Source organism: Elaeis guineensis, chromosome 16, assembly GCF_000442705.2.
Source record: "Elaeis guineensis isolate ETL-2024a chromosome 16, EG11, whole genome shotgun sequence".
NCBI lineage: Eukaryota > Viridiplantae > Streptophyta > Magnoliopsida > Arecales > Arecaceae > Elaeis > Elaeis guineensis.
The window spans coordinates 40,090,894-40,110,015 of record NC_026008.2 but is presented as its reverse complement, the minus strand read 5'-3'; the positions used below and the strand labels follow the sequence as shown (position 1 = coordinate 40,110,015).

General features: G+C 38.7%; 2 protein-coding genes across 7 annotated transcripts; one reads left to right on the top strand and one right to left on the bottom strand.

The window, feature by feature from the left end:
- The first annotated feature begins 2,630 nt into the window (after nucleotides 1–2,630).
- LOC105059698 (protein LAZ1) lies at nucleotides 2,631–12,824 on the top strand. 6 transcript variants are annotated; one of them, XM_010943111.4, is made up of 9 exons: nucleotides 2,655–3,051; nucleotides 3,230–3,596; nucleotides 3,704–3,760; nucleotides 6,428–6,536; nucleotides 7,151–7,335; nucleotides 7,425–7,513; nucleotides 10,070–10,331; nucleotides 10,830–11,081; nucleotides 11,926–12,824. In XM_010943111.4, the coding sequence occupies exons 2-9, from the start codon at nucleotides 3,447–3,449 to the stop codon at nucleotides 12,277–12,279; spliced, it is 1,458 nt and encodes a 485-aa protein (XP_010941413.1). In that variant the 5' UTR covers nucleotides 2,655–3,051; nucleotides 3,230–3,446; the 3' UTR covers nucleotides 12,280–12,824. The 6 variants fall into 6 exon arrangements, with proteins under 6 accessions (XP_073105789.1, XP_073105790.1, XP_073105791.1 ...); XM_010943112.4 differs by having other exon boundaries at nucleotides 2,655–3,131; XM_073249688.1 differs by lacking the exon at nucleotides 11,926–12,824 and having other exon boundaries at nucleotides 2,631–3,131; nucleotides 10,798–11,058.
- Nucleotides 12,825–13,649: 825 nt separating this feature from the next.
- Nucleotides 13,650–18,518, bottom strand: LOC105059697 (small nuclear ribonucleoprotein SmD3b). Its single transcript, XM_073249691.1, has 5 exons — nucleotides 18,236–18,518; nucleotides 16,613–16,665; nucleotides 16,473–16,539; nucleotides 16,332–16,388; nucleotides 13,650–13,975 (listed from the first exon to the last, which is right to left on the bottom strand). Exons 1-5 carry the CDS (start codon nucleotides 18,392–18,394, stop codon nucleotides 13,910–13,912), a joined length of 402 nt encoding a protein of 133 aa, XP_073105792.1. The 5' UTR covers nucleotides 18,395–18,518; the 3' UTR covers nucleotides 13,650–13,909.
- Between the last annotated feature and the right edge of the window lie 604 nt (nucleotides 18,519–19,122).

Below are 19,122 nucleotides of genomic sequence, written 5' to 3'. Positions count from 1 at the left end.
GGGGGGCAGGTTCCCCCGACATAGCCGATCGTATTGACACCACCACCTTTGCAGGTACCGAAGACTCCCTCCTCGAGATATCGCTCGGCCCCGAGGAGCCCCCAGCAGCGGGTTGGGCAAGGATGGCCTCGGTGCGGTCGTGTTTGGGAGCAGGGGCCGTGCTCACCTTTTTTCTTTTCACGGCCCGACAAAGAGCTTCAAGGTCACTGGCATTCATCTCTGCATGGCATACAAGGTTAGTAAAAAATAGAAAGAATGTCAAGCTAAAAAAGATGCATGAAAAGCTACTCACTCTTCGGATCGGCTAGACTTAATTTAGTCCTGAACAAAGTATTCTTGATAAGAAATTGAATTAGTGAAGAGGGAGTCTGACAGAAGATCTGCTTCAACACCTCCTCTTCAGTGTTAGACAAGGTTGGAGCTCTGATCGCCGACCTATGAGGTCTATCCCATGATATGCTGAAGTCTCAGGATTGTTCGGTCGAGATAAAGAAAAAATACTCCTTCCAGTTATGCACTGAAGTAGGAGCACCTTGGAAGAGACGGTGTCCCCATTGAGGAGAGGCATACCATCATCCATTTTCTTTGGGATGCTCCTTTATTGTGAAGACGGCCCGAAGAAGATGGGAAGTCGGTCGATCCCGAGGAGAAGATAATGAGCAAAGAAACCTATGATCTGGCGCCATGAGTTCGGTGCGATACTATAGAAACTTATCTTATATAACTTAAGAAATTTCACTACGAGGTAGTGGAAAGGCTGCCGAATTTTGGCCTTCAGAGCTTCCTCGTACAAGCCAACTCGATCTGGACGAGGAAGAGCTATTCTTTCGCCTGAAATAGGGACCTCCAGTTTAAACTTGGATAGTATTTGGTATTTCAGCCTTATAATCTCGAGGTCTTCGGAGGTGAAGACGGAATCTACTCTATATGGATCAAAGTCTGAGATTTTGGATCTACCTGAAGAACAAGCAATGTTAGACTCAGGGTCTGCGCTCTTAATATTATTTTCCAAGCTCAATGACTCGGGGGCTGCACTCTTGCCGTCATTCTCCGAGCTCAACATCTCGGGACCCATACTCCTAAAATCGTCATCTGAGCTCTAGGTGTCGGGAGACAAGCTAGACTCACTCATGGCTAAGGAGAAAAGAACTGACCTAAGAATGAAGTAGCCGAGCAAATGAAGTACGATAAGCAAAGGTAGATTGATTTTACCCGAGCAAGTATACAAAATCGTCAAATGCCAGAGCTCCCCTATCCAAACGGTAGAAGCAGTAAAACAAAAGTTACCATGGCCCTATTTATAGAATACTAGGATGGCTCCAATCTACTGACGATTTATCTCCTCCAGCCGATGTTCGACAAGTGGCGGTCTCTCTGATTGGTCAAGACAGAGCTCCCACGGATCCGAAGAATCAACGATCCAGATGTGAAGGCGATTCATTTTAAAGCACCGATCTTCGGCACATGTCAACGAAAAATAACTTGACTATATCAGCCTCGATCTCAGACTAGATACTCTCTTCAGCCAACCTATTAGCAGCTCAGTCTTGAGAGTGGGGGGCATTTATTGTACATCCATACTTTGGCTTCGGTCCAAACAACCTCATCACCGTCGAGCTAGTCATAGTCGAGCTACTGGAGATGGTGTTTGCTGGGCTAAAGCGCAGACGTGGCATTGTTTAATATGATCTATTGAGTCAGCAGCAGTTTTTATTCTTCAGTCTAATCCTGTTTCACCTCGAAGGATGACTTACTTCATTTTACCGACCTACTTCAACAAGCAAGAGGGCAAGTATCTGCTCCACAAACTTCGATTTCTTGATCTGAATGACCTACTAGATCAGCTATAGTCAATCTATTTCTTCCACCAACAGATCCGTCTTTTCTCTTAATTGAAAAAGTTCATATAAAATAGGATTCCTCCACGATTAAATCTCTCATAAAAAGAAAGTCCTCTTCTGAATCTATCCATACGATAAATTCAGAAATTACTTGGACTCCGAGATGGATACGTCTCAAACTCCTCTCATATAAATTAAATATTCTAGAATCTTCTAAAATACACAATCGATTCTTTGCTCTTTCTTCTTCTTGTTCTTCAATCTTCTGATTTGAGCGTTAGAGGGTCTATACCGAAGAACACCATCCTGATGTAAATTTATTTTGCATGTGTTCAAATGAAGGTTCAGTAGTAATTTTATTTCGATCATATCTACTTCAACGTCTGATCTTAAGAGAAAAAAATGGTAACAACAATACGTAATGTAAGCAGCTTTGACGGTAGATAATATAAATGTCTCAGTGCACACTCTGTAGCAAAGCCTCAATGAAGGTGTGCACCGACGCCACCGACTGGCTAGGAGTTGGCGCCCGATTTGTACAGCGCCCGGACACACATAACTTGACATGAGGAATACTGTATAACCCAACAGTGTTAGTTAGGTGGGGATCTTTTTTAACAAAAGAGGAAAAAATCGTTCTCGGTTTCTCCCCCAACTGTCCGTCTCTGGTTTGACCTACTTGGCTAGCTCGTGCGCATAAAACACACGACAATCTCGTGTTCGTCCTTTTATTGAGAGTTGCGAACCCTATCATCCGTCCAGACTCGATCATACGGATAATATTGGCCAGTTGCGGTTTCCCATCACATCTCATCATCGGCCGCTGCTTTCGGTGTCGGGGCACCATCCCTTTCTCGGTGTATCGGGCGTCCCTGCACGATAATCGGAGGCTTGCGGATTCTCAACTCCCTGACCCTCGACGGTGACTGGGGGCCGAAGAAGCCGACTCGCCTTTGCGAATCCTCCACCTCCTCCTCCTTTTCCTCTCCCTTTCTCGATTTGATTCATAATCTCTCTCCTTCTGCTCCTCTTCTTCGAATTCCTCGTTCGAGTTCGTGGGGTTCTCCAATCAAGTGGGAGCGGACCAGCGGGAGCGAATCTTGCCGACTGAGGGTCTATCGGATTGATTGGTTTGTTTTGATGGGAGGAAAGGTCTTGGAATTCTAGTTTCTAGGGGTTTTTCATGGCGCCCGCAGCATTAAAATTCTAGGTCTCGCTTTCTTTATTTTTTTTTAATCCCTTTCTGTTGTGTTTTTGGGCATCTTGAAATCGGAAATCGACTGTTTTGGGGTACGGACTGTTAGATTCTTTTGTTTTCCTTTTCGAATTCTTGCTGCCGATTACGTGTTGACAAGTGCTTTGTCTGTGTGAATCTTGTGGGTTCTTAGGTTATCCTGAGGAATTGTCAGATCGGCTTCTTATCAAGTAGTTGTCTTTTGGATCGCTGGATCTGCAAACAATTGGAAATAGGGAAAAAAGCTGCTCCTTTTATTGGATTTGCAAATTCCATTGGTTGAGAGTGGCAATGTTCCTATGATTTATTGAAGATTTGGATGATAGTCGGAGGCTATGAGAGTTTAGGGCAGAAGACAGGCAGCTGATGCGATGAAGATAACAGAGCAATTCTCCTCGGGTCTCCTATCTTACTCGCCACCCACATGGGCCACACTGATTGCTGGTCTCTTTGTAGTCATCTCACTGACGCTCTCCATGTTTCTACTATTCAATCACCTTTCAGCATATAAGAATCCTGAGGTTCCACTTTGTCACCTTGCTTTTGGACATGTTCTTTTGTGGTGTGCTTCGAAAAATAGAAAGCTTTTGTTTGATCTCACTGGTTGCTTTTGCGTATGGCTTTACAGGAGCAGAAGTTTCTGATTGGTGTCATCTTAATGGTCCCTTGCTATGCTATCGAGTCGGTAAGATATCTGCTACTCAGGTAGATAAATGGTTCGTCGCATGAATGTGTAAAAAAGGCTTGACCTTTGGTGCAAGAATGTGGTTTCTTTATCAAACCACTTTACTGTCCACAGCATGTTACTCCGATGATTATAATGTATGCTAGACATGATAATGTAAGAACATTTAGGGTTTACTTAACTTGTGAGTCTACACTCTCTTTATCATCTAAATTATGAAAGTAAAACATTAGAACATCTTTTACAAACAGTAATAAGTGGCTTTGATGCAATACCAATTATTCCCTCTCTATAGAAGTACTCTGAAGAATCTGTTCTTGCATAAATTCATAAAGTGATACCAATTGAACATAGATTCATTGAACTTAAATTAGAGTGCAAGAAATCTTAGAATTGAGCTAAAAAAAGTTCTTCAATAGCAGGTTCAGGAATGTCATCTTTTTTACAGAGTGGGTACGGTACCTTAGGCAGAAGATTTGCTATTACAATCTAAAAAACAAAAAATAAATAATGAAAGTTGATAAATGCTTCAATATAGCCCCAAAATCAAGATAAGTTGATGAATGTTTAATCAAATTATGCGGATACAACCATTTCCAATCCAACATTGTGTAACTTCTTAAGTTGACATTAATTATTCGTGCAGACCCAAAACTGTGGCAAGTGCTCTTGCATCTTGTGAGGTCTTTATTGCAACTCATGGTGCTCTATCATGTGGTTAATATGTTTCAAGGTGTTATGGTTGATACTAAAGGCCACTAGTCTTGTCAAGACATGTTCAGCTGGTATGGTGGATAATTGTGGATACTTAATCAATGTACCTACTATTGGGTGCAAGTTGGTGGTGGAGGCATTGCTGTAATTAATTAATTGTCAGCCTGAATGATGTCCCATATTGCAAACTTAGTGGTTTTTAGCCTTCAAATGCCAGATCCCAATATGGATTTTGCAAGTGAAGTTGGAAGAGTTTTGGGGAGCCTTATTCTTATGTATTATTTTTGTACTCTTATTGTAAGAGTTTATGATCATATCATTCAGTATGATATTATTTCGACTCTTTGGGTTCAACTAGTTCTCTGTCTCAATGGATGTTCAGTAATTTGAGGAAGTTAAATTGTGAAAGTGAGATCTTCTTTGATGTTGCATAGAAGGTGCCCTACTGATTGTGCTATCTTGTCATGAAAAGAATGCGACCAGCAAATTTGAGCATGTCGTGTTTTTTATAATAGCCACAACTAAGATCTTGCTGGCACCACCAAATGAAACAACTCCAGCATTTTTGGTAATCAGCCATATTACATGAGTATATGGTTCAGATTGAAAGATGCCTTCTCCTACATGCATTTTGTAGGACTTCCAACAAAAAAAGGCCAGAGAAAACTTGCACTCGCTCAAGAAATGTTATATATATGTATGCTTATAAGACCAACGAACTCATCATTTTTAATTCAGCTTGATTAGACTAAGGTAAGACCCGAAACAAGGCTTCATTTAGGTTTCTTGTAAGAGACAAAAAGCATGTTGCCAATGCCAATAGAATACCACCTTTAATAGACTAAAATGGTTGGTAATAACATATGTCACACCAATATCATATATTCTCTCTCCATCTAGTGCAAAATTGTTGCCCATCAGTAGATTTTTTTTTTTCCTTTTAAATTGCTTGAACTAACATATAATCATGCAACTATGACTAAGTTTAACGTGCAATATTCTTGGGATGAAATTATTTATGAGCTTATATCAGCCATTTGACCTTAGCAGAATAAATTTTAGAAATGAACTTGTGTTCGATCTCAAACTTAGCGGTGAATCTTTATCATTGGAGAAAAGTGGCATTAGCATGGATCATTCAGAAGGATTTGAAGATGATCTTGCCTGAAGATTTGTGATAATGGGACCGTCAAGCAGGTAATTTGTTGGTGCAACAAATGGCCAAAACAAGGGTAACTCCTATCTGTTATATGCATCAAAGTATAGGATCTAATGTATACCAGCCATTTGTTAAGTTTTATAACAAGGACATTGTCAAATACAGTTAAATGCATAGCCAATGTTCCGTTAGCTAAATCATACTTCAGGTTATGCTCCCCAATCTCATCTATGTGATGTCAAACCATAAGCTTGTCATTTTACAAAGACCTATTTAAATTGATTGCATTTTTATTTAAATTTCTTGCTAGATGAGTTTGCAGAACTGATGGAAATAGCACTCTCTTTCTAAAGCTCTTTGATTTTTGAGTTTATTTTGACAATGTGTTCAAGCACCATGTACATATTCGTAGTCTTTTAATCAGCTGTGCAATTAATGTTTTCATAAACCTAATATTGTCCACAATTTGCTGCTTTTTATTACATCAAATCACAATTACTTTTCATTGTGAGGCTTCTTTGTGACTTCTAATGAACTCACTGCTACACATGACATCCAGAGTTTAAAATGGTGAGTTTTTTTTTTTTTTTGCTGAAAATTTGACTGTGGTCTTTTTGCTTTGCTTTCATTCCATTAGACTTTGGAGAAAAGTTTTTCCATTCTTTTACGATTCTATCGATTGCATTGGTTGCTCTAGTAACCCTTGAAGCTCCATCTGACAAGTATTTGAATTATTTTAGTAATGTCAAGTGTTGTATTTCAAAAATTTGCTGAGCCTATTTTTGTTAATGCAGTATGTATCGTTGGTGAATCCATCAATTAGTGTTGATTGTGAGATTCTGCGTGATTGTTATGAGGCCTTTGCCATGTATTGCTTTGGAAGATATCTAGTTGCTTGCCTGGGTAGGTCTATCTCAGAGGAGCTCTGATGATATAATTCTACTCCACTTTTTTTCTTTATATGCATATGCATAATATATATTCATGTTAAGCATGCATTATTTGTTTACATCTTGCCAATTGGCACACCCATTAATTTAGTTGCAGCTGGAACGCTTTATATGACCCAGGAAAATGATGGATAATGGTGCTTTTATGCTTGGTGATGTTATTCAGAGTTGCATGATTCTCGTAGTGTTTCTGCAGAAATTTGAAAAAAAAATTGACTTTCTTGGGAGCGTAAACTAGTGAATGGGCAAGAAATGAAGTTGCTAGTTCAACAGATGCCTTAAATATAAAATTGTAATCTTTTTACAATCATAATCATGAAGCCTGTTTGCAGCTATCCTGGGTCAACAAATTTGTCGTGCTGGAAGTTTTCCTACTTTCCATATATAAAAGGGCCTTGTTAGTTGGTTTGTTTGCTTAAGTTAGAATTTGAACACAGCTGTCTGTTGATCTTAGTTGTCACACAAGTGACATGTATTCATTGGTTTGTTGCTATGCTATATGTGCCTATTCTTCATGCTGACAGGTTCTTGTTTATGACATCTGATCACAATCCTGTACTTATTTAGGTGGAGAAGAGAGAACGATTGAGTTTTTGGAGAAGCAGGGTGGTTCATGTTCTTCTGAACCCCTATTGCATAATGTTTCTGAAAAGGGAGTTATAAAGCATCCTTTTCCTATGAATTATATTCTAAGTCCATGGAAACTCGGCCAATGGTTTTATCAGCTTATTAAGATTGGAATTGTTCAATATGTATGTCCTCCATTTGTCTATGAAGAAATTTCAACCTTTTCATATGAAGGCAAAATAAGATAACGAAAGTGCTCACCTTTTCTGCACAGATGATAATAAAGACTGTCACTGCCATTTTAGCAGTGGTTCTTGAAGCTTTCAACGTATATTGTGAAGGAGAGTTCAAACTGAATTGCGGGTAAGATCATATGAAATTTAACAAGATGGAAGATAGATGGCATGTTTGATTATTGCTTTTATGTGCCAGCTGAATGAAATGTAAGACTTGTACTGTGATCCCCAAATGGTTGGAATCTGGCTTTTATGTTGTGGTTATTGTTATAATCTACTTGCTAAATTTTCCATTCTAACTTGATTTTGAATTCATTTGTTTACTAGATCTGTATTTTATGACCGAAAGGTGCCATGATGCATTATGTTCTTTCTTTTTCCATTCAAGTCTTCCATCATTTGATGCAGTTTATTGAACAGCATAAGATCATAATATATGCAATTGTTTTGGTGTTGTCATCTTGCAGAAGATCGGAACATGTTTAGGCATATTACTGTTAAATTGGTATTTTCAGCTCACAACCGTTTGTGTGAAGTCTCATCAAGTCCAAGACATGTGGGTGTCAATGTATAAATTTTATAATTTTCTCGCACCTTCCAATATGTGAGACATATTCAAGATTATCAAACTCTTTGAATATTCCATTGATACAATGGGATGCACATTTGATCTTGAAAATGTGTGGATGATTTTCAGCTTTCATATTACCTACAGATATATAGTTTGATGCATTATCCGTCACAAATTGTATAACATTCTCCAGTCCAATTTCATCAATGGTAGAAGATATGAAATAAAAAATATACTGTGCATCCTATTTTCCCCCAACAGTACACAAGGACTCCAAGAATACTTCACCTTTAGAGATGTTGTCAACAAGTTTAGATGCAGCCTATTTCTTCCATTAGTCCATGAATCTGACATCATAGTGCCACCAGGTTCTTCCATGTTGTCTGATAGATTGTGCGTACAGATTAGCTTCATACTTCGACTCTTCTAGTGACATTATTCTTGCTAGATCGCAGCTTGGAGGTTCAACTGTGCAAGCTGCCCAAAAATATGGAGATTGCAGTATGTGGATCCTAAATTGTTGTTTATTATGCATTTAACTATTGCTTTGTAAGATACTTTTTTTCTAATTTTTTGATCATAGAAGTAATGGAATTTTGGCTAGATTTAACTCATCCAAATCTCCAACTTCTTTTTGTGAAGTAAACTCCCAAGAACTCCCACTTGAAGAATCAAAATTTTTTTGCTTTTTGTTTTAGCCTCCAACGCTCTTACTCCTCTTAGTGCAAGTTCATGTGCTGCATCAGGAACACTTGGACATGGCTGAACATCTTTGGAGGTTATTCTAGAAAGTTTTTTATATCAATTTATTTCATCAGTCCTGAATAATCAGATTCTGAAAGTAAGTATTAAATCAAAAATAAAGGAACTGGATAAACTTGCAGGTCTCTAGGAGCACTTAGTATTTGATAGGATCTCTTTGCATGCTGAAATTTGTGCTATGGTAGTGGCTGATGCGGCTGGGGTCTGTTGTGTTCAAAGCTAGCTTTCTATTTTGTTTTGTTTTGTTTTGGGGCCATCTGACCCCCGGTTGTATCAAAAAAAAAAAAAAAGAAAGAAGGAACTATCATAGATAGATAAAGCAATCAAATTTCAAAGCAAGATTGCTGAATGAATCGATGCAAATTACTTGTTCACAAAACCATCTGAAATTACAACAAATACACTATTAAGCTCCAAGACGGACTAGGAATGAGAATAGAAATAAACTGGACACAAAAAATTTCAGATAAGATGTGAAAATGCAGCTTGCACTTCCTAAGATGAAGAGATAAGTTCCTTGAAAGAACAAGGAAAAATGCCCCAATTTTTTAGAGTAGTTTTGGTTCTGTATAACAAATAAAAAGTAGGGAGGAAAGTCAGAGAAGTACCATGGGATGGATAGGCTCATATTTGTTAAGGTGAAGATATAGCCATGTCTGCCTTGAACATGTGAGCTGCTCTGTGGTCCATTAAAGGTGGGGAAGAAGACAGACATGCAGAAGGACGGAATCAGTGTAAAAGATGAAAAGAAAGAAAAGAAAAACAGGAGAATGAGAATAAGTGAGAGAAAGAGGGAATTGGGAACGACTTTTGTTTTCCTTTTTGAAAATAAAGAAATATTTTCTCAATAGCAGGTCAAATCGTACCATTTTTCGGAATCCTGATCACTGTCCCTACTCCCTCAGATGCTGAAACCTAGTCATGGACTCTCACAGATTGGAGCATGACAGAGCCATGAAAATTCATGGATCTGCCATTGCACTACACACAAGCATTCCATTTTTGACTCATGCGATTTTAATATATGCATGCATATATACATATGCCTGTATATATATGTGTGCATGCATGCATGTATGTATGTATGGATGTATTGTAGTTTATCTTCGTCTGGAATCATATTCTGGTAACTTGTTGGTTCATTCATTTGAGCTTGTAATTACCAATGCTAGAACTTGGTAATTTGTTTTGATATATGAATATCTATGTACTAGTTAGACTTCTCATCTTTTATGACAAAATTTTCATTGAGCAGATGATAAACTTTCTTACTCTGTATTTGTTGCATGTGAAAACTCCAATTTTGTTGATTGGATTTGACTAGATGTTCCTTCTTTATAAATTTTGTAGGTACCCTTACATGGCTGTGGTTCTTAATTTCAGCCAATCATGGGCATTGTATTGTTTAGTTCAATTCTATGCTGCGACAAAGGATGAACTGGCTCATATAAAACCATTGGCCAAATTTCTGGTATTCAAGTCAATTGTCTTTTTGACTTGGTGGCAAGGTGTTGCAATTGCACTACTTTATACGTGGGGTTTGCTCAAAAGCCCTATAGCTCAAGCCTTACAATTTAAGTCAAGTATTCAGGACTTCATTATTTGTATAGAGGTATTTGATACTTTGTTCTACTTTAATGCGAAATTCAGATACAACCTATTAGATAGAATCTGCTACTGTGAATATATGTTAAAAGCAACTCTTTGTGCCCTGCTCTTGTGTAAGACCCATGTAAAAGCTTTTGCAAACTTGGGTATGCTCTTGCTGTGTTAGTAGGAGAGAATTTTTTGTTTAAGCATGTGTCTTCTTTTCCTACAAGTTAGAATGTTGATCAATTCTTTAGCAGATATATAGTGGGATCTGTATGTAGTGGAAAAATAATGGTTGTGTATAAGACCAAGTTTGCTAATTCATATGTACATGATTATCTTATTTATTTGAATTGTCCTGTTTTCTGGAGTTAGTTGTCTTATCTAAACTGGCACTTATGCTTTTCATGTTTCCTTTACCAGTTTCCTTGAAATTTTAGCTATGGTTAGTTCATGAACATTTTCTAATATCCTGATGCTGGTCGAAGCTCTTACAGACTCACAAATTCTTCCAGCACAGATGGGCATTGCTTCTATTGTTCACATCTACGTGTTCCCTGCCAAGCCATATGAACTAATGGGTGATCGCTTTCTGGGAAGCATCTCAGTTCTTGGAGACTATGCATCTGTGGACTGTCCTTTGGACCCTGATGAGGTTAGGGACAGTGAACGGCCTACAAAGCTTAGACTTCCTCAGCCTGATGTTGATATCAAAAGTGGAACGGCTATTAGAGAAAGCATGCGTGATGTTGTCCTTGGAGGAGGCGAATATGTAAGACCTCTCTCTCTCTCTCTCTCTCTCTCTCTGAGTCTCTCAGTTGCATATTTTGATCAAACCTCACTAGGAGTTCTTAGTAAGTTTCTGGAGCTCATTTCAATTAGCAAGGGGCCCATATTTCTGTGACAAAATCACAAACAGAATCCCTGATTCTCCTCCTAAGACCTGGCTTACTTCATTGATGAGCTTTCTCAGCCCAAATCTTTATAATGTTTTGGTCCTCTTGGACCTGTGCAAGACACACTGACAAAAAGCATGGATCTGAGTACTAGTTCCATATCATCAGAAGAAATTTGTGATTATCATTCCAAAAAGTCCTTGATAAGGGTCACAAAATAAAGAATCCTTGATTTAGGTTACTGATGCTTTTGGTTTCCATGTTAAATCTGTATTTTAAACCAGTCATGATGTGGTCTGGGTAAGGGAGTAGTGGTATAGTACCAAGATTCGTTGTCTCAATACCGAAGCCCATATCGGTAAAATCCCATTACAGTGTTGGTACGATACGGTAGGGTAGTGTCAATATGGAATGGTATAGCATACCAGTACAGTATAGTATATCCCATATCGGGCGGTATGATGAATTATGTATGGTACAATATGCCTCTTGATTGCATCATTATTTCATTTTGATGGAAGAATCCTGCATGAAGCTGTTGTCCAGTTTCACGCCTCAACATCAGAAAATCACAAACATTTTTCATGAATTTTGGACACAGATCTTGGATCTAAGAATTTGAAAAGTCCTTTTTTATTATCCTGTATCAGATTCTATTGACAATAAAAATTTGATGAATGGACAGCATCGTGGAATTCCTAATCCCTTTTACCCCTGCAGATTGTAAATGATTTGAAGTTCACAGTCACCCACGCAGTGGAGCCCATGGAGAAGGGTCTAACAAAATTCAATGAGAAGCTTCATAAGATCTCTCAAAACATCAAAAAGCATGAAAAGGAGAGAAAGAGAGTTAAAGATGATAGTTGCATCAGTTCATCATCACCAATAAGGAGAGTAATTCGTGGAATAGATGACCCGCTGTTGAATGGAAGCGTTAGTGATAGCGGGCGCACCAGAGGAAGGAGACATCATAGGAAATCGGGTTACACCAGTGCAGAAAGTGGGGGAGAGAGTAGTGATCAAGGTCATGGCAGGTATCAAATTGGTGGGCGCAGGTGGGTTACAAAGGAATGAGGGTAGCTATAGGAGTCAATCTAGTCCTTTGCATAGGCAAGGTGCTTGGGGGTCTAAGCACAGCGGATCAGCTTCAGCGGTTGCAGAGTTATTCTGATTCTCCATCATGAGCCTGCAAGCGAAGGTTCTTGCTCTTTGCATTGAACCAATCAATCTCAGGCAAATTTGGATATGCCTGGCAGCAAGTTTTGCGTGTACACCTAAACTGGTCAGAACTCCCATGGTGGAGCAAAAAGGAAACGGTCATAGCTCCATAGGTTCTCTGTTTGCTGAATTCATTCAGAGACATCAATATCTTTGGGAACGTCATATTGATAGAAAAAATCCTCATGTAACGATGAGGCACGGCAAAGCTTGTTTATCCCAGTGGCATATGTTGTAAGGGTAACAGATGTTGTAAAGCTTCAAATTCTAACAGCGGTTAGACATTGGACACCTACAGTTAATTTGTGTTGTTCTAATGAAATCCACCAAGTTTGCTTGAAAATGTAGTTACCATGAAAATTTTGAATTAGAGTTACACCAGCTTGATATCTACCATCAAACATCCTTCCCAGTTATCACAGAAGCTTTGGATTAATGAAAATGGTAAGATCGACCGCCTAGATATTAATCCAACCACCTTAAGATGAGGAATATGTGCCTGCCTTGTTTTCTGGAGCACCAGTGGCTGCTTTGTCAATGGTCGATCGGCCACCAGCCATTTTCAGTAAATGCTGCGGTAGGAGTCTGGGAAACTTCACAACTGCTAATTGCCGGCAAGACTGGCAGTGCTGCAAACAGAGTGGTGAACAAACTTCCAAAGCTCAGCTAAACAGCAGGCTTCTTTGAGCTTGCTCGTGAGCTGAGCTTAAACAATTTTTAGGCTGGATGGTTACGGTGATAGCTTGCTTGGAAATACCATCTCACGCAAGATTTCATTTTTCTGCAACATGTCCCGGTACAAGAACAGCATGCCCCACTGTAAAAATGCTTGACCATACCAGTGCCTTGAGAACTGCACAAATGCTGCGTGACCCTTAACCGGCACACTCTTTTGATAATTGGGGAGCATAAAACAAACCAGCACCCTCTCCCAGTTGAATGGGTTCAGCTTGATTGCACGTTTACAATTGTTTGCCTCATCAAGAAAAGCCCGGAGAAATTGATTGCTTGCTTTTTCTTTTTTTTTTTTCTCTTTCTTTCTTTTTGGGCTAATAAGTTCCCATATGTTTCAAAACAACTGGAAACCTGTTTCCACAGTTAGCATGGTTTGATGCAGATCCACGTAACATGATTTATCTTCTCCGCATTAGAAACTCCTAAAAATAATTAAAAAAAAACTTGCTCATAGTTGCAATAAAACACTGCATGTGCACCTTCCACAATCATTTACGAACAATGTTGCATCAATAAAATATTTAGGATACTAGAAGCAGTGAACAAAAATGAGAAGGCAATAACAAGAGGAGGCTTCCAGGAATGTAGATCCACATGGAGGATTTCAAACAGGAAACAGAAAAATGTATTCCTTGCATCTATTAAACAAGCCGTTGCTTACATAATTTCTAACAGACAGATTTAAAGAAAGGAACACATGTGATCTCTGTGACAGCAAGATCTGAGCGACCCACAAAGTGCTAGAAGGTGTCTACCTTCTTACTGGAGGCACACCACCCCTACCAGCAGCAGCACCAGCACGACCAGCAGCTTGAGCCTGCAACATAAGAACACATCAAAATAAACAAACAGGCAAGCAAGCAAACAAACAAACAACAAATAAATAAAGATGCTGAAGTGTTCAGCCTGAAGATGTATGCAGATGGTGATGCTAAATGGAGACAGTGATACTAAATGACAATCAAATGAACTAAGAGGGACAGATTGCACTAAAAAGGTAAAAGTACTCGTACAAGTGATCCCAACAATTCTTACATCCAAAACGCAAGAGTCTCGGTCTTCAACCAAATGGATGAGTGAGGAAGCTAGGATCTCTCTCCAACTTGAGAATGGTAAGGTTGTTGCTTTCGTATGTTTTATTTAAGTGTAATACAAAATTATAAATTGCATTGTATCTTTCCAGCGTCAATGATCTTTTATGTTCACTAGGTCTGCCTTAACATATGCTAAACCTTTAATATAGGGGTAATAAGGCTGCAAGTCCAAAAGCAGCAAAATGAGTTGCAGACAACTGTTCGCAGCTGTTTGGTTTGGCTGCCACTCATTTGCAAGCTACAATCATATTTTCAAATAAGGCTAAAACAATTGCAGACTCATTACAGTCAAAGGTGACAAGGAGAAGCTAGTTTTTGTTCTTATTACTCGAGATCCATCTGCTATAACCCTCATGCGACAACTTAACCTTTTCATTTCTTGAGTCAGGAAAGTTTTGCAGTGTTGTTCTGTAGAAGTTACTGTTTAGTTCGCAAGATTAGGAGGAAGTGCATTATGATAGCTAACAAACTCTAGTTCCATTGTTTTTAGTGAGCCTATCATCACGGGAGTTGAGGGGATCTGATGAGCGGAAACTCAATCCACATGATAACAAGTACCCTTTTCCCCTAGAAACACAAAACGACTCGTTCTCATCAGGCTTAGGAACCATGCGCCTGAGGAGCTTTGCCCTTGTCGCATTGAGTATTCAGGTCACCTGGGTGAGTGCATTGCATTTAGTATTCAGGTCACTTTGGTGAGTGTGTGAGTCCATGTCCTGAAGCATAGGGCATTAGGGATAGGAGTACAAGATTTTTTGGGCAAGCACCTCAACTAACCAAAAATTGCTCAAAGTCAAGATCAATCAACGCTACTACAGTAACCTAAACTGATACAATTTTGTGAGGATGGGTGGAGATAATACTGTAGTTTTCTCACTAGTGATTCCCAATATATTTGGTGTATTGGTAAAATGGTAAAAGTGCTTATGGAATTGTTGAGAAATACTCTAGGTCTGCCCTGAACTACAGATTGGGGTTTCATTTTTTAGGCAAATAGTGGAAGGCTGCTTTGAAAGCTCATCTGAAGATGACATCATGCCTAGATGTTACCTATTAATTTGATATTTCCAAATCAATTTAATACCCCGGAATAAATTGTACAATATCAGTATCAACGAAAGATGCAGAGTTCCCTATCATGCCATTTCAAATATTTTTATTCTTTTGTAAACCATAGGAAGATTAGCTTATGGCTGCTTTCTACTCACCTGACCTCCCCTCCTTGTGGGAGATACAGACATTTCTCTTTCTACAGAGCCCTTGCAATGCTTAGGGCATTATCATATTCCCACTGCTTGTGGAAACTGAAATTAAGGACAACTATCTACTTACAAGGAAAACATTTGAATGCATTATAATATCACATCAAGCCATAGGCAATGAGAAATCCCATATTTTAAGCGATATTAATTGGTTTGTATCTGGTCTTGTTCGGGTAATTAATTTCACTAGTTTAGAAAAATGACATGTATATAAACATTTAGCTAAGATAAGGGACAAGTCATCACAATAACAAGAATTATTATCTTAGATCCCAAATCTAAGGACAACAATTATCAAATGCAGTAGAGATGTATGGCCCTTTCAAACTGCTATGACTATAATAAATTATCTGAGCACAAGAAATATGAATCCTAAGATAACTAAAATTCTCAAATAAGTAATTGAATAAAATGTTGTATCCATGAGTTCCTTATACTGTTTAGTCTTTGACCAATTAATTTCAGGTTGATCTTAGTTATTTTCATGGGGATAACAACGTATTATTGAGCCCATCTAACATAAGAGTAACACATAAGAAGGCAGGGACAACCAGCTTGTTGGAAGAGGAAGACCTTCACAAGATAAATAAATATTTGCAAGGAACATGAAAGGATGACAGAAGAACACAACAAAACTCAGTGGCTCTTGTAAAATAAATAAGCATCATGGACAACAATGATAAAGGTGAGCCATGATCAAACTAATAAGAACCTATACGACAAGAAAAAATTATTTCATTTTAAACTTGACAGATAAATAAACAGCTTGCAGAATATCATAACAAAAATCAGAAATTGTTAAAAAAGCATAACTCACCCTAGCACGCATAGCAACTGCACGGCCACGTCCAACTCCAAGAGCTGAGCCCTTGCCCTTCATGAAGCAACAAATAGAGTAAAATATCAGGAAAAATGCTTACTCTATCAAAATAAGATAAGAAAAAAATGTATTCCATACTCTGATTCTTGCATCCAAACGTTTGAACATTGGGGCATTTTTCAGCATATCAGGAATGACCATAAACCTGCAATAAAAATCATTCAGATGCTGGACTAATGAAACTAACAATTTTAAAATGCAGGGCATGATGAACTTACCTTACTTTGCTGCCTCTGATGAAAACATGCTCAAGTTGTGATACTTTTCCATCCTATTAAGAAGACAAACGCTCTCAAACCCTCAATCAAGATAAAACAAAAAGTATCATACTGATGATTTATCCTAACACAGACAAATACATGGCCTTTACAAGAAGAACAACCATTAACTTCAACAAAGATACGACAAGAAGCTTGGAGGTTAAACCTGGAGACCATACAACATGGTGGAGGCTGTGCTTTCTCAATATTTTTGCTTGTGAACATACAACAGTCGAAAGTAGCCCATTGTTATATCTTTTGGCAATATCATGCATCTTTCCTTGTAAGTATGTACTAAATCATGTGTTAAACAACAATTCAAGACTAACCACTTGTCGATATAAGTACATTATTTAATTCCGTGTATTTGACCTTCTAGCCATGGCTTACTTTTAGATAGACAAAACTTGATTGGGCTGACAATAAATATTTTGATCAATAATTAAGGACATGTCTATGATGCAAATCTTGTTGTTCCACCAAGCATAAGGTGGTGTCGTACACGGTGAGCACAATATCTAGGTTCATTTGAGGATTAGTTATTTGTACCTTGAGGTTTATTTTCAACTCTTTTGAGCCATTTAGGGTGGAGTTCTATGGTTCTAAAAGCTATGCAGAAAGCCAATATGTCTTATGTTTGCTGCTAAACAAGCAATTGAAAATCAAGTCCTACACCACAATTAATGGTGCTGCTTCAAAATACAATCTTCAATATACAGATTTATCCAAGAAGAAATTTTCATCTTTTTTTCTGTAACTCCATGTTACCACCTGAAGTTGTAGGTCGAGAAACCAAATGTTCAAGAGAATGAATACAGAAGTCCGAGAATACCTCCTAATTCAAGAGGAATTTCAGTTTTTTTTTTTTTGGTGGGGTGGGGTTGGGGGGGAGGAGGGGGACTGACACACGAGCATAATAGAAAAATGAAGTCATTACGATAAAAAAACGAGGGATAATTTGTGGACAAACTAAAGAAGCTAATTCAGTACCACATAGTTGTAAGAGTTATTAATCCGCATCATTTCCAACATCGTATGTACACGACTCACCCATGTGCTATGTGTTCTGCCGACCTCAGATATACAAATCTAAACCTAAAAGTAGAAATCAGAGTTCATGGCAAATCTAATGGAAATTCAGCATGCGAATGCTTGGCAATGTGAAATTGAAGCTAAAGGTTTCCTTGTGACATAGGAACTAAGAAACCTGGAGAAGATGGGTTCAAATTCTTTACAGACCTCAGGATTATCAAGTATTCAAACAGTGTTATCAGCCTTTCTTTTAAGATCTCTAAAATCTAAATCGAAACTCGGAAAATTTCCGCGATTCCTCAACCTTGATTTAGGTGATGTGCTTAACACCTTCTTTCCTATCAAATTAGATGTGCATCTAGGGTTTTCACAGTCAAATAAAAAATTTAAAAATAAAAAAAGCGTGAAATTGATTGCGATATAATAGAACCAAAAGAAAAAGAGCGAGACCACTTCTAATCTTATGAAAAGTGGGGAAAGCTAACCCAAACCTAAAGACACCCTAAATCGAAGACGAGAGAGAGAGAGAGAGAGAGGAGTGTGTCTTACCTTGGCGGTGTAGGTAATATTCTCAAGCTGGCAGTTCCAGTTGTCCTCGCATTCGACCATGTTGCCGCGGTAGAGCTCGCCGCTCTTGAGCTCCACCGTCACTACGTGCCCCGCCGCCTCGTGCAGCAGCTTCACTGGTATCCCCAGGCTCCGGCTCATCTTCTCCTCTCTCTCTCTCTCTCTCTCGCCTTCTCTACTGCTGCTGCTGCCCAAATCCACCGTCTCACTTTCTAAACCCTAGAAGGTCGGTAGAGGATTTGAGGGTTTTGTAACGAGGGCAGGTCTATAATAATAAGGAATGATAAAACGCGAGTCGGGAGGTAATTTTGGACCGCCACCTGGTAAGTCGTAAACGGGCTGACCGTTTCTGGAGACGTACACAGCAGAGTGGGTCCATTTGCGTTTTGCTAGACGATTTTGGGCCTACTTAGTTAAATCACCTGGTTAGGGCGCTCTTTCATAAATTTCTTTATAATTAACTGGGTAACTAATTTTTGATTGAATTGATTTGTACAATTTAGTTTAGTACTTCAAAATCTATTTAGACTATTGCTCTAGTTCCCTATATATAAAAGGGGGAATGCTTCAGCTGATTGGTTCTAAAGGACATTTGGGTGGTGGATGCTCATGTTTTGAAGGCAAAATGTAGAATAAATGAATAAATTAATAAAGACATAGATCTCAGGTGCAGGTTTCTGTTTCAACTTTTAATAGTGTTGCTCAATGGACACTGCGTTGGAGTTCAGGAAGTGACAGTCGACAGTTCAGTGTTAAGCTGTGCCAAGAGTTTGATTGGTGCTGGTTTGGGGTTGGATGCACAGCAACTGGCAGAGATGGTTGCCCATATGACTTGGTTGACTGGCTCATGGAGACACGATTGGTTTTTA